Raw genomic sequence first — 14,725 nt, 5'->3', positions numbered from 1 at the left:
GAAAAGTTATCAGAGTACCATTAAGGTAAGCAACTGTTGATTAAAAAAAAAAAAAACACACAAATACTCACCTGACAGTGCTAACATTTTTTATTTTGAGCTCTTACTTACTGCCCCTCTTTACAGCCTATCTGCACCTAAGTTTGTCTTCATAATATCAGAAAAATGTGCACATTACGTGGATCTTGTCCATTCTTGCATTGTTTGGAAGCCTAAATGTTTTTTTCGTATTTATTTTTTTTCTGAATTTCATTTTCAGTTTTTGTTTCATTCTAAAACACATCCATACCCGTAATGCATTTGATAATACTCAATTCTACATTTTGTTCTGAGAAACATGTCATGTTATCAACCAACTTATCATACAGTGCCTTTTCAAAGACACATACAATTATAATTAAAGGCTGGAAAACACAGCACAGTAGTTGATATTCTATAGCAACCCCATAAACATTAGTAAACATTTAGATCATTTAGTTCACATGCAGCATTTTGCTGCTGGGCGATACGTACAGGTGAATACCTTTATTGTACAGGCTGACTCACAAACTTAAGATCATTGGTAATATTTTCCTATACGAATAACAGAAGAGCAGAAGACAATAGCCATGATGTTCTGTGCCAAGAGGACTGGTCTTCTGAGAATAAATGTCCCACATGCTTTTGTTATACCTGGAAAAGGGAGGACAGCACTGCCCCCTGCTGAACAAAAGCAGAATGAAATGGCTTGTGATTAACTGCTACTTATTTTTATGCACCCCATGACAGTAGAATCTAATGATGTCATTTATATAGTCCGTATTTCATAACGTTGACTGATCATTCTGGAAACAGTGTTGTGGTTAATGGTCTAAAATTTCTGCTACAGATGTTACGAAAAAATACATTATATGAAACAGCATCCAAAACTAGAATAAATACATCTGCAAATATTCTGCTGCACCAAAGCTAAATATGAACCTATACCCATCTGTCAAATTACAAAGGGTGGACTATCCCTTTAAGACATCACAATTATGGCAAAAAAAATCTTGAAATAAAAAATTTACCTTTAAATGCATCTTGGTCAATCTTTCACTGAATATCTAACATCATATGTAAACAATGTCCTATTCCACAAAAACATTTCACTGCTGGAAAAAATGAATCCACTCATGTCACAGAACATCAATTCATCCGTCCGATCAATAAAGGCATGCAAAGTTTAGTAATGGATTTCATCCAAGTCAAATTACAACATTCTCATAGCAGTAGCTTTTGCTGTATCATAAAAAAACCCATCCATCCATCCATCCATCCATCCTATTTATCATGGTTGTGATGATAACACAAGTTAACAAAAATGATTGAATTTACAGAAATTATATTTTGGAAGAACTTACTACACAGAGGGGGCCAATTTCCATAGCATCAAAAATATACATCACTTTTGTTTTGCACATTATGCATGAAACCTGTAGCAGTCCATCCAAAAGGAAAAAAAACTGCAAATACTTCTGAACATCAATACATACTTACATTGCTGTGGTAATTTAACCCAGAAATGTGAAAGCGAATCAAAGAGGAAACACATGGTTCATGAAGCCCAAATGGGCACCAGTGAAAACAACACTATATATCAGGTATCCCAAATCCAGTTTTATGGCACAGATACAGGGGAAAGTGCACCATTTGCTTAGGAAATTTATGTGTGTGTTTGTATTATTGCTACACCAAATGGCCATTTTAATATACCAGCTCATTCTAATTGGAGCACAAATCGTAGAAAAAGTTATGGGACAGTGTGCCTAGTAACGGACACTGTTGATTTATTTACCCTGAAGTTATGTTAATTACAATGCATTTACCAAGCAAAGAGAGGCACTTTTGGGGGGAGGGCACATTAGTAAAAATAAATCTAAAGAAAAGGAAATGACAAGAGGAGCATGCAACACGACATGAGCAGGCCATCTGAAGCACCCGGACCTGACAGCACGCCATGTTGAAGCCACCAATCCAATCAGGTGCAGCTAAGCACAGCCAAGGAATCATCACGTTCCCTCTTTTTCCAATGGTTTAAGGAAGCCAGCAGCAGAGGATTACACGCAAAAATGCTTCAAAGTGGGTTACCAATCATTTCATTTCCAACATTTATGATAATAAGAAAAGGGTACACATGCAAAAATCAGGATGACTGAGATCATAATTTCAGAGCCAATCAGTCTGGCATATTATTAGTCGCTAATGAGAGCCATAACCAATTTTTCTGTTATAATCCTATTACAAGGCTTATGTTCAAAACAACACATAAAAATCACACTGATGCAACTGGATTATGGAGGGTGAGGGAAAGGGCACCAAAATCCACCGAAGTGTGCAACGCCCATGTGATGACTACAGAAGTGCTGTTTATTTGGTACTAGATGTTCCTGTGTGAATATGAACAGTTCGTATATAACATTTTATATCAGTGCTATGTACAGGTGTTTCCCATTCTTCCTGAAAATTGAAGTAAATCACTGGACTTCAGAAACTGTCTTTTTTTCCACTTGCTTTTAAGTTGGCACTTGTTGTGCGTTTCAGTCAGAGTTCATGTCATTGTGGCAATGTGTTCTATCACAGCCTGTTTTGCCAGCCTGGGTCAGCCATAGCTCACTAGGGCAAATCTGGCAATAAGTGGGGAGAGTCCATCAAGGTAGTGCCACGCTGCTTGTCAATCGGAGACCTGGGGAAAAAAAAAAAAATTACTCTCCACTAGGTATACTACAAATAAAGCAAACTATTGCATCTTAGTAGATAAATACACATTAAATATTGCTTTAAAGTCTGTCAAAAGTAGCAATCCAAAATTCAGGCAAACAACATAGGGAAAGCTTTAACTTGTTGTGAATGGAGGTGGGGTGGTTAAGTAACGAATGGTACATGCAACTAAATTAATTGTTTAACAAAGTTACATTTCATTACATGGTGATATATTACATTATTTAGTCTTATAAAACCAGGGTTGCTGGTTTTTGTAGGAACAAGGTACATTAACTTCAATTTTTTCAATCCAAAGTGAGTGAACAATAAAGTAATGACTACCGTACATACAGAGCTGTATCCTTCCTAATCTGGGCTGCCAGACTGTCACCAAGGCAATACTGCTGTACATTGTTTACTTGTGTAGGCATTGATGTCAACCAAACAGTGAACTTTTTGACATACAGTGAATTAGATCATGTACCACTGGAATATTTTTGCAACAAAAAAACGAATAAAACAGAAAACCTCACTACATTACTGGCTAAATACTAACTAATATTCACCATTCATAATAAAAAATTAATGCTAATGGAAAGTAATATAACAATTAAGGTTTATAGCTCTTACCCTGAAAACTGAAGCTACTAGGTGTTGAACAAACGTCAGTCGAAAGCAGTCTCTTGACTTTTTCTTACACAACGAGCAACTTTCCTTTTGAATTCGCCGTGTCTGTCTTCCCTCCACTCTTTCTGCCAGGGTTGAAATGCAGAGTTCATCAAAATTTAAGAAAAATTCAAACTAGAAGATAATGGTGTTTATTAAAAGAAGAAATTCCCTCTGGCACTAGGAGTTTTGAATTTATATTCAATATATATACCTCATATTTAGGATAATGCCAAAGAACAATTTACATAAGGTAAATAAGTAAGCAAACATTTATGTGGTAGCGAAGGGTGAAAATGGAACATGGGGAAAAATATTTTAAACTGAGTTTCTAACACTGAACTATTTACTAGATTGATGAAGACATAGCGAAGCAAAGTGGATGAAAGGTACTTACTGCTGCATCTACATTAGCAGGGGAGTCACCGTTAGGATCCGCCAGCATGGAGATCACGCTGATCATGATGGTCTCTACAGTGTGGATGGGAAGCCAGCGCTCCTCCGGCTTCTCGTACCCGTACTTGTCCTCCCCAGGCTCGTGCAAAATAGAAATACACACATCACCATTCTTGTCCACTGGAAATGGGACACAGATAAAAAATAATTAGGTTTGCAACTGAATGCGAGGAGGAAGAAAAAAATAAATAAAATCAGACCAAAAGCTAAGTTAGTGCACTCACCATTAGGATGCCAAATATCAGTGACAAATTTCATTTTGGGTGGACGAAGTGGATAATCTTTTGGAAATGTGAGATGAGCTTTAAACACACCACCTTCGCTGTGAGCAGAAAGGGAAAAATATTCAATGTAGAACAAATTCATACCACAGGTAAAACACTGTACTGTTACCTTTTTTAGAAACAAGACATTTCATTCTTAATCTCATTCTATCACTTCTGTATTCCACTTGTGACCAACAAATCCCACATATACCTGATTTCAAACTAAAAATGAGGGAAATAAGTACCTTTCCCTATGGACAAATACTCATACTTACTAAAGTGTGTCTGGCGGGCCAATGATTAGAACTTCCCACTGATAGAGATCGTTGTCATCTATTAATCCTGCAGAGAAACCTTCCACTGGATTTTTATTCAACTCTGGAATCAACACGAAAGCACATTAAAATTGCACACTGTGAGTGATTAATTTATCACAAACTAAAACAGCTAACATAAGGATTTCCAGAGAGAAAACAAAGAAAAAACAGAATTCTCAGATGAATGACTAACTTTTAGCAATTGCTGAAAAATACGAGGTAGAGCATCTCTTGAAACCAATACGGAGATCATCAGACTGGAAATCTGCCCCCCAGACACTTATCGGGAATGCTTATCAAAACATCATTAAATGTTAACAAATAAGTAGGTAAAACGAAGGCTATCCATAAATTTAGACATGCGCAGTTAAACCAGGCCTTCAATTCTATTGAATTGAATGATCGAGTGAACCAGGGAGCAGAACATACACAGGATGTGCACAAAACAGCTTTCTGGACCTGCCGTCCTCTTTCAATATCACACTGATAAGCCGACATGTATAATAGACGTGGGGGCTTATTTTCTGAGCCTATCAGTGTTTAAACCATGTCAAGGGATCTGCTCTGTAATGCAGCTTTAGCTGGTTTGCAGACAAAAGGAAAAAACAAAGAGGGGGCAAGAGCTACCCCGAAGTGGCTAAGTGCCGACACCGAAACCAGAAGCCATAAAGCTGCCTAGCTCGCGGCTAATGTGTTAACTAGCCCCAGCTACACGTCTTAACAATTCAGTTCACATCATGTCAACACGCAACAGTTACTCAGCTCGTACAACAGCCACGCACAAATAAACCTACTGCTAAATGCACCGACGACGGAAGGAAAGAAAGCTGCTTTAGGGCTGTTAGCTAGCCGAGTATTGAGTCAGTTTTAGTAAAGAACTCCAACGTAAACTATTTACGTAAGCTAACTAGCTACATTGTTGGAAAACATTTTTTCCAAACACACGGCTACTTTCTAATGTAAAGCAACATAACGAGCCCCAATCCACTGCGGTTTGCTCCAGCTGATTAGCTACCAATGCACACAAAACTAGTTCACCTAACTAATGTAGCCGTCTACAATAGTAAACAAATGCGTTTTGTTAGGTGCTAGCTAGTTAGCACCTATTTTTTAAATTTACCTGCTAGCTGTCGTCTGAGTAGTAAGGCTGACTGTAACTCCGTCATGGTTTTTGCACTTTTATAACACCGAAATGGCAAATGTACTCTAGTAGCTGGCAAAGACACGACAGATAAATAAATAAAATAGCAAGAGCCTAGGTCCGTCTTTTCCTCAGTTTTACTCTACTGTACTGCTACTCGCGCATGCGCAGAGCGACCAAACGCAACTCTACTTTCGAGGGCATCAAAATTGCGCATTGCTGGTCGAGTCGTCGGGCAACTGATTTGTATAAACTGCCTTGATATGCAGTATTACCTTCTATCTAGAGCAGTAGTGTAGACGTATACAGTCTGTCACTGTTCATGATTATGCAGCTCTTATGGTTTGCAATGTTAGCCTTCCGGCCAATGATGTGTAACCCCCCACTGCCCGATTAAGCCTATCAAGAAGTAATTATTGATTATGCCGGTTATCAAAGGGAGCATAATGGATGAGGATGGGGTTCACTGCTGGGTACATATGCATACTTACCAATGGCAGCTGCTGATTAAAATGTTAAATTACTCAAATTCTACATTGAGGTAGGTGTGGGCCTATGTCATTGTGTTGCAGTGAAACATGGAGGTGGATTGATGATGGAATTGGGGTGTTCTGGAGGCGTAGTCCAAATTAGAAAGAAATTATCAATCAAATTGTCAGCATCACACAATTCCTACTGGTTTACATATCATTGGACAAAAAAATTCTTCAACATGATAATGATCCCAAGCATTCTACAAAATAGTGCCAATATTATAACCAACCCAAAGAAATGCAAAAAGTTTTGAGCATTGTTTCTTGCCGTCCCCAGCCTGCAGATCTTTCTCCCATTGAGCTGGCATGGGATGATCTGGACCAAAAAGTTCAAAATGATTCTCCAGCAAATAAGACGGAACTGTCTGCATGCTTGGCAAGGAGCTGGGAGGGACTGGACATAAATTATTTCTAAAAATTGCTGGAATGGATGACATAAATCTGTGCTACTGTGATAAAGGCAAGGGGTGGTTATTTTAATGAGTCATACTTGGGTATTCACATTCATTAAATTGCACTTACAATGTATATTGTCACATTACACTTCAAAACCAAACAGTTACATTTAAGTATTTCAAATTTTTTCTTGCAACAAAAGTGTGAAAATGCAGTGTAACGTTAATATTTGAAAAATATATTTGAGTGAGCCCAAACCTCTGGCCTGTAGAGTGTGTGTGTATACACACACACACAACCCAAAATTTTTCAACCCAAAATTGAAAAGGAATTTTGAAAAGGAATATATATATATATATATATATATATATATATATATATATATATATATATATTCATTCCTTTTCAAGCCACCTAAAATGCTTCACAGAACCAATGGAGAACCACTTCGACTACCACTGTGTATCACCCATCTAAATGATGTCATTCTGTGCCAGTACGCTCACCACATAGTAGGGAATGATACATGTGCTTTATATCGTTTGTGACTTTATAATGCACTTTCAGGCCCAGAAAATAAATGGCACTGGTTGTGGCACCATGCTTGCCAGCACTTGTATTTCACAGTGAAGTTTATCTTGCCTGTTTACCTCTGCAGTGGATACACAGGTAGTGATTGAGGTCAGATAGCATGAAGCTGCCATGGGCTACAGAAAGTTCTTTCTCTGGTGTAAACAGGCATACACATATTGTGGGAAGATGGTGGCGCAGGAGGTAGTGCTATTGTTTGGCAACCGGAGGGTTGCAGGTTCAAGCCCTGGTTCCTCCTGACCCCATGAAAGTGTCCTTGAGCAAAACACTGATTCATAAATTACTCCCAGTGTGCATGGGATTACTCCGGCCTTGCATGGCAGCATCCGCCACCGGTGTATGAATGTGATGGGTATGTGAGGCATAAAAATCTAAAGTGCTTTGAGTACATGCAGGAGTAGAAAAACGCTACATAAATGAAGTTGATCAAATATCGACAATTAAGTGAGAGGGCAAATTATCTGCTACCACAAACATGTAACATACCAGTCTGTAAATTGTAGGTGTGTAATACAATGAAATGTAAAGAGCTTTGAGCATTGTGTCTGGCCGTCCCCAGCCTGCAGATTTTTCTCCCATTGTGCTGGCATGGGAGCACAAAAGTTCAAAATAACTGTCCAGCAAATAAGACAGAACTGCGCACTGGCACAGAATGACTGTCATCACATCACTTAGATGGGTGATACACAGTGGTAGTTGAAGTGGTTCTCCAGTACATGGCAGTCTGATGCTTTTTCTACATGTGGAGGTCAAGAACTATGTAATCTCACACTTGAACATTAGCATACTTATTTGCTTATCATTGAATATGAGGTTATACTTCAGGATGAATTAACTGGTACCACTGAATATGAAGAGCTCTGTAAGTTCTCAAAGGGGATGCTGGGATCTGGAGAAAAGGGTGATTAAAATGTGAAACTATTCAAAATGATCAACAATGTAATGCATGTCTTTGTTACAAATCAGTACAGAGGAACAGTCAATTAAAATTATAAAAAGTCAGTTTGCGAAAGCTTTAATCTCTTGATGTAGCATGTGACAAAGTAATACTCCATTAGAAGGCCACAATGGCTTTTTAAACTATCATAACAACTGAAATACTCTTTTGGATTGCTGAAAGATGCCTTGAAGGATTTATACAATGGGGAAATTAAGTATTTGATACACTGACGATTTTTCAAGTTTTCCCACATACAAAGAATCGAGAGATCTGAAATTTTCATCGTTGGTATACCTCAACTGTCAGAGACAAAATAAAAAAAAAATCCAGAAAATCACATTGTATGACTTTAAAATAATTGATTTGCATTTTATTGCATGAAATAAGTATATGATCACCTACCAACCAGTAAGAATTCTGGCTCTCACAGACCTGCTAGTTCGTCTTTAAGAAGCCCTCCTATCCTCCACTCATTACCTGTATTAATTGCACCTGTTTGAACTCATTACCCGTATAAAAGACACCACACACTCAGACTCCAACATCTCCACTATGGGCAACACCAAAGAGCTGTCTAAAGACACCAGGGACAAAACTGTAGACCAAGGTTGGGATGGGCTACAGGACAACAGGCAAACAGCTTGGTGAGAAGGCAACAACTGTTGGCACAACAGAAAATGGAAGAAACTGAAGATGACTGTCAATCTCCCTCAGACTGGGGCTCCATGCAAGATCTCACCTTGTGGAGTATCAATTAATCAAATAAAAATCGGAATAGAAATGAAAGATTTTTGGTACACTGAATCGTTCCCTCAATAATCGTAATGGAATCAAACTGCTTTGGGGCCAACAATTTGATAAAATTTGATAAGAATTGCTTCAAAAATACCTATTATAGATACAATTAAACAGTTGCTTCTAAATTTAAAATACTCCCAAACCAGAACAAACCGGGAGTTGAATTCTAACAACAGGCCAAAATCAAAATACAACCTACTGGTACTTTAGAGCTACAGGAATAATATTATTTGCATAAGTAGAAGTGTTAGAGGCTTCCTGTAACAGAGAAAAAAGTTATAAATAAAAAGTTAGCATAACATTGGATATTTCTATAACACACAACAGTGCTACATTGCATCGGTAGCAGTTATAATAAACAAATTCAATCCATTGGTGAAAAATAAATCACACACAAATTTATTTATTTATAAAAATGTACAACTTCAAAATAAAAATCTAGATATCCACAATCTTTACACTAAGTTCAGCCCATACATATTTACACACCATACTTGGATGCTTAGATGTACCAGCCAAACTGTACAGAGGTGGCAGGGAGGGTTTCAGTCACTAAATATATTTTCTGTTGTGGAAAATGAACTAAAGTCATTTCAAGTCAGAAAACTTAGAAGCAAAAATCTTTGCAATTCTTTTCGTTTCCTCTTTCTTCAAAGATGATATACTGGGTCTTGGTCGTGGAGCCCTTCGGGAGGATATTCCTGGTCGAGCTCTCGTTTCTGCCTGAAACAAACATTGGTTTTTGACAGAATTGAGAGACTGTCGCTTCAACCACTGAAATGAAGGTCTAATGCACATTACTTTTACAGACCTCCCCCAGAACATTAAATAGCCCTCTTTTCACAGAAAACAGTACATTGAAATTTCAGATGATCGGTTTGTTGAGCTCTTTTGACGACAACCTCACAGGAAAAAAAAATGGATTGTTAAAAAAGAGGCAGTTCTGAAACCTTTTTTTCAGTTCCTACTCCAGACAAGGTCATTTTCATTTTATCGCAAACTACTGATTGACCACAACCACCAGCATTAAGTTGGAAATTACGCAGAAGTGCTACAAAATCTGAAGTAGTGGCGCAAAAATTGAGCAGATGAAATTATTTTTATGTCCGAGTTAAATTAAATGCATTAATGAATACCTTTTTTGCTTCCATCTTTAGATTTCTGCATTGGAATATTCGATTGAAAAATTATATACTTCTGTCTAATATCATCAGTGCCGGCAGTGAAACTTCCCAGCATTTACTAGTGGAACAGCATTAATTTCTTTTTTATTCTATGGCAAACAAAAGAGCAATCTGCTGCCCAGATTTAATAATAAAATATAATCATATTGCAGGCAGTAAAAATAAGACAAATAAAATGCCAGGTCCTGTTTCGAGCCAATACTTATTTAGCATAAAGATTATAGGGTCCGTTGTGCAAATATGGCTAGGAAGTACAAAAGTTCCTGGTTAAGATGAATCAGGAACTAGATTCTTGAACTTCAGTGGGAAAGTGACTCTACATTGTGAGTAAGACTGATCAGAATCTACTGATTAGTACAAGTATAATAAATAAAATGGGCAAACTATGACACTACTACCACCATGTCTGACGATTGGGCCCATGTTGCTGATAAAATGACATGATTGTCCATAGACTAGAGATGCTCCATTTAATCAGCTGATTTAAATCAGTTGATTTTCATTCTTAATTGCTTGATCGGCAGCCTTTAATTTGACAGATCTTAAATATGTATATTATATGATTTTGTGGATGATGTACAATATGTGCATTGATTGCTTAAAATATGTGAATGAAGTTTCGGACACTTGCAGTTTTATCCATTAAAGATGGAAGATTTGCAATTTGCAGCATATATGCAAAAGAAGTTACTCACAGATTATCATCTGATAAAACGTCCTACACCACAAACCTCATTAAACATTTGCGTCTTCACTGAGAGGAGTACGAGAAATAGGAGCGCCTGAGTTTACCTATGTGCTCCGTGAACGAGTGTGGAAAGTGAGTGGTTGTTCAGTACAGCTCTGCAAACTATGAATAAGAAGAGGAACAGACTCTCTTAAAAAATGCAAAGATACTTATATTTCGCAAAATAATATATTACACTGTATATACATACATACAGACACATACACCCATTCCTTTCTTGGAAAAGCACAGGCATGTCACCAAATTCTGGCCTTTTTTGTGGTAGTAAGTTGCTACTGTTACATATTGAAAACATTTATTTTATCCAATTTGAGATCCATTGTAAAAGCAAACCACTTAATTATGCCATCTTGTTTTTCCAGAGCTCAGTTTCAGCCAGTTCTGATTCCAGTGACTGGCATTCAGTGATCAGCCCCAAAAACCCTGAGCAGAGCATCACCATAATGGTTTCAGCATTGAAACATACATAGTTTACAAACCTAACACAAATACCCCCATTAGTGCTGGGTGGGTCTGACCGATATTTTCAGCATCACAGTATTTCCAAAGATTCTGGTTTTACAGTATATCACAGTATCACAAGTTCAACCTTACCATGGCAGCAAGTGTTTATATCAATTAAATACATTTACAAATGTTTTTCACTAGGCTATCCTAAAAAATCATTCACATTTAGATTGATAGTATAACCAACATGTTTTATTATGTTATTAATGTATTATTCAGCTTGTTAGCAACAGGTTTTTTTTTTTATTTTAACTTTGTGTAGCCCAATTAGAATTGTTTCACTGACATATTTTATTAGATTAATAATGTATAGATAATGGCATTTTTCTGATTATTACTGTATATTTAGCTTAACGATTTTAGGATTTTAATAATTATTACTGTGATAAAATCAATTATATTACGGATTTTTCTTTACCGATATATACTTAATTGCAGACCAGACTGAAACAATAGCTATAAATCATGGCTGAACGATTTATCAATTCCAAATTGAAATCACAATTTTAAACAACGTGATCAGCAACTCACAAAGGCTGCGATTTAGGACATGCAATATACAACACATCTGACTCAAGGATTAAAACTGTTGTGAGAATAATTTCATAAATCCATGCCATGCTCCTTGTGTGACAGTCATTCTTACCAGACCACAAGTCACAGTAACGGTGTAAACGGAATAACAACCCATTTCAGCTGAAAACATTTTTTTCAAATAAAATAAGAACATAAGAAATTTACAAATGAGAGGAGGTCCATCAAGTTTGTTTGGGGAGAACATAACTAACAGCTCAGAGTTGTTAAAATCTTATCTAGCTCTGATTTAATGGAAACCAGGGTGTTAGCTTGTGCTACACTAGCAGGAAGACTATTCCATACTCTAACTACACGCTAAGTAAAGAAGTTCTTCCTCAAATTCATTTTAAAATGTTCTCCCGCTAATTTCCACTTATGGCCACGAGTTCTAGTATTTAAACTAATATTGAAGTAGCCATTCGGCTGAAAAGCATCCAGACCTGTTAGAATCTTATATTCCTGGATCATGCCCCTCCTTAGTCTCCTTTGCTCGAGGCTAAACAGATTCAGCTCAGCTAACCTCTCCTCATAAGACATTCCTCTAAGACCAGGAATCATTCTCGTAGCCCTAAGTTGCACCTTTTCCAAGACAGTAATGTCCTTAAGGTATGGTGACCAGACCCGCACACAATATTCTAGGTGGAGTCTTACCAAGGAATTATATCATCCTATATAATGCGTTACCTGCAAGATCGCTATTGTTTTTCTTTTAACTGGAAATTTTTTTTGGTATCATTATTATGTAATTTACCATAACAGTTACAGCTTTTGTGATTATTGATTTATGTCTGATTGTTCTCTAATTTAAAAAGTAATAAATACATGTTGGAAGCAGTTCATATCCTTAAGTTCTCATCCTTGTATTAGAATATAGACCAGTTAATATTTTGATGGCATTTCATGTAGTTACATGTTTAAATCTTTTACCCATTGAATATTGAACTGAAGCTTTACATATAAAAATATTTCATGTCAAATTGTAACTCCAATATCTGTCAGAAAAATCATGATTAGATATTTTCTCCAAATCGTTCAACCCTATTATACGAGTAATACTATAATGCTGGACAGTTATATATTGAGAATTGTTGTTACAAAGAAGGGTACACACAGTTAACAGGGGTCCCATCTCAACACACTTTGCACAGCGATCCATAGCGCTTCTAGTTACAGCTGTTGTTTCAGTTATGCTGTGGTAAGGAGATATATAAAAAATTCGTAACACACGGGAAATTACAACTGGAATAGCACTAATCCGCACTGAATACTTTGGAATGAGTACTTACTGTGTCAGAGTCAGCTGATGGAAATACAGGGGCTAAGCATAATGCTCTCATGGAGGCCTCCATTTGTTCAGCTGTAAGGAAGAAATTTGGGATTTTGCCAGGTTCAGGGCTAAACAAGTCATGTTAAGGAAGAAATGGAGGTAAACCCATGAATACCGCACACAAGCAGTAAATCTTAAAGCTGTCCCAGACAATGGGACACTGGATTAAATATTAAGTATGTGCCCAATGAAGACAGGATACAGTTGGGTTTCTGGTTGACAGCCATCAGTCATGTGCATAAGATGTTTTGGGACGTGCAACACTGAGGTCTTCTCAAATTCTTCACTTCTGACCACCATATATTTGCTATGAGTTTCCTCACTTTCTGAAGGCTGATCTAGCTGAAGGGTCTTGACGGCTGATGATTCTTCTGCCACAGACTTGGCGCATGTGTGCCCTTCATGACCACCCTGTTGGATGCTGGACTCTAGGGCATCCTCTTGGTGGGCCACACTGAGCACTGCTTGTGGCAGGACTTTTGCAGACTGCTCCTCTGGCAGTTCCAGACTACTCATGGAAGAGAGATCTGGATCAGAGAAAAGGCTTGTCCAGGGACTAGTTTTGTCCGTCAGCGAGCTTATTTCATTTAGCTGTCTGGGTTCAATTACAGTCTCTTCATACTCTTCTTCTTCTACCTCTTCACTTACACTGTCCTGATCATCTTCCTCGCCATTACTATGGGCTTTCTCTACAGTCAAAGGGGCATCTTCAGGTCCATCACTCTCCAGAAGAGGAGATAGGGAAGCAGAGGTTTCATCTTCAATGCGCTCAGGTGCATCCAAGAGCTGCAGTGCCTGGGTAGTTTCAGATTCTGCTTCAGGAAGAAACTGATTTTCAGTTAGGACTGGATCTCTAGGAAGGCTGTGGGATCCCTGTGGACAACTTCCATGTAGATCTAGAGTAAAGGAAATATGCGACTTAAAATACAGAAACAAGATAATGACCCCAATCTTAATTCAGCTGACACTTTGAAAAACTCTAATACATAACTCTCTATGCGCATTAAACCCCGTAATAATAAACCACTGCATTGTGCTTAAATGTAAAAGGGCTTAATGTTTAGTAAGAACAAACAGTGAATAAAAGGCACTTAAACTGCATAACATTTCCAGAGTTGTCTGGTAAATGAATATATATTTAAGTTCAGGGCAACCAGTGCATTAGCTGAAGAAAAAATGTGTATAATTGATACTTCAAGGCTCATAAAATGCATATGGTCATACAGTTTAATTATTTACTTTCATGTATCTACAGAGCAACAAAATGTTTCAATGAAAAGAACATAATTTTGGTGCCATGCTGGTAAACCTACAATAATCCAAAAGGTTCTTACTGGTTATTATGCTGTTAACCTTTCCAATGAGTTGGCTTGACTTAAGTTGGAGGTGGTCTGGTTCTCCCTCAGAGTCCCTGCACCTCTGCATTTGGGGTTGGCAGTCTGACTGGCTCAGGAAAGTGGGAGCGCAGAGTTTGTGGCTGAAGTACCTCTGCATATCATCCAGCTCACTCAAGTTTTTCCTGCACACCAAAACAAAAACAAAATGTCACATTTAACCA

General features: G+C 37.6%; 2 protein-coding genes across 3 annotated transcripts in view; both read right to left on the bottom strand.

The window, feature by feature from the left end:
• Positions 1 to 510: 510 nt before the first annotated feature.
• Positions 511 to 5,747, bottom strand: LOC125711706 (ubiquitin-conjugating enzyme E2 G1-like). The gene is made up of 6 exons (XM_048980913.1): positions 5,547 to 5,747; positions 4,385 to 4,487; positions 4,068 to 4,165; positions 3,785 to 3,963; positions 3,352 to 3,473; positions 511 to 2,704 (listed from the first exon to the last, which is right to left on the bottom strand). The coding sequence occupies exons 1-5, from the start codon at positions 5,590 to 5,592 to the stop codon at positions 3,387 to 3,389; spliced, it is 513 nt and encodes a 170-aa protein (XP_048836870.1). The 5' UTR covers positions 5,593 to 5,747; the 3' UTR covers positions 511 to 2,704; positions 3,352 to 3,386.
• Positions 5,748 to 9,201: 3,454 nt separating this feature from the next.
• Positions 9,202 to 14,725, bottom strand: part of c2cd3 (C2 domain containing 3 centriole elongation regulator) — a 36,451-nt gene continuing 30,927 nt past the window's right edge. For both annotated transcript variants that reach the window (XM_048980889.1, XM_048980890.1), the window contains exons 30-33: positions 14,502 to 14,686; positions 13,370 to 14,063; positions 13,127 to 13,235; positions 9,202 to 9,548 (exon numbers count right to left, since the gene is read on the bottom strand). In XM_048980889.1, the coding sequence (XP_048836846.1) occupies positions 9,414 to 9,548; positions 13,127 to 13,235; positions 13,370 to 14,063; positions 14,502 to 14,686 (1,123 nt within the window). In that variant the 3' untranslated portion in view covers positions 9,202 to 9,413. The remainder of the gene's footprint in view (positions 9,549 to 13,126; positions 13,236 to 13,369; positions 14,064 to 14,501; positions 14,687 to 14,725) is intronic.

The sequence above is a fragment of the Brienomyrus brachyistius genome, chromosome 17 (genome assembly GCF_023856365.1).
Source record: "Brienomyrus brachyistius isolate T26 chromosome 17, BBRACH_0.4, whole genome shotgun sequence".
Taxonomy (NCBI): domain Eukaryota; kingdom Metazoa; phylum Chordata; class Actinopteri; order Osteoglossiformes; family Mormyridae; genus Brienomyrus; species Brienomyrus brachyistius.
The sequence above is the reverse complement of the archived record's forward strand: the minus strand, read 5'-3'. Positions and strand labels throughout refer to the sequence as shown.

What these genes read in the sequence shown, in the direction of transcription:
- LOC125711706 (XM_048980913.1), bottom strand. Translation starts at nt 5,592, where the DNA reads ATGACGGAGTTACAGTCAGCCTTACTACTCAGACGACAGCTAGCAG. An exon ending in GGCCCGCCAGACACACTTTA is followed by an intron (nt 4,166 to 4,384) that starts GTAAGTATGAGT and finishes TTCTGCTCACAG; the next exon opens with CGAAGGTGGTGTGTTTAAAG. An exon ending in CTGCTAATGTAGATGCAGCA is followed by an intron (nt 3,474 to 3,784) that starts GTAAGTACCTTT and finishes CAACCCTGGCAG; the next exon opens with AAAGAGTGGAGGGAAGACAG.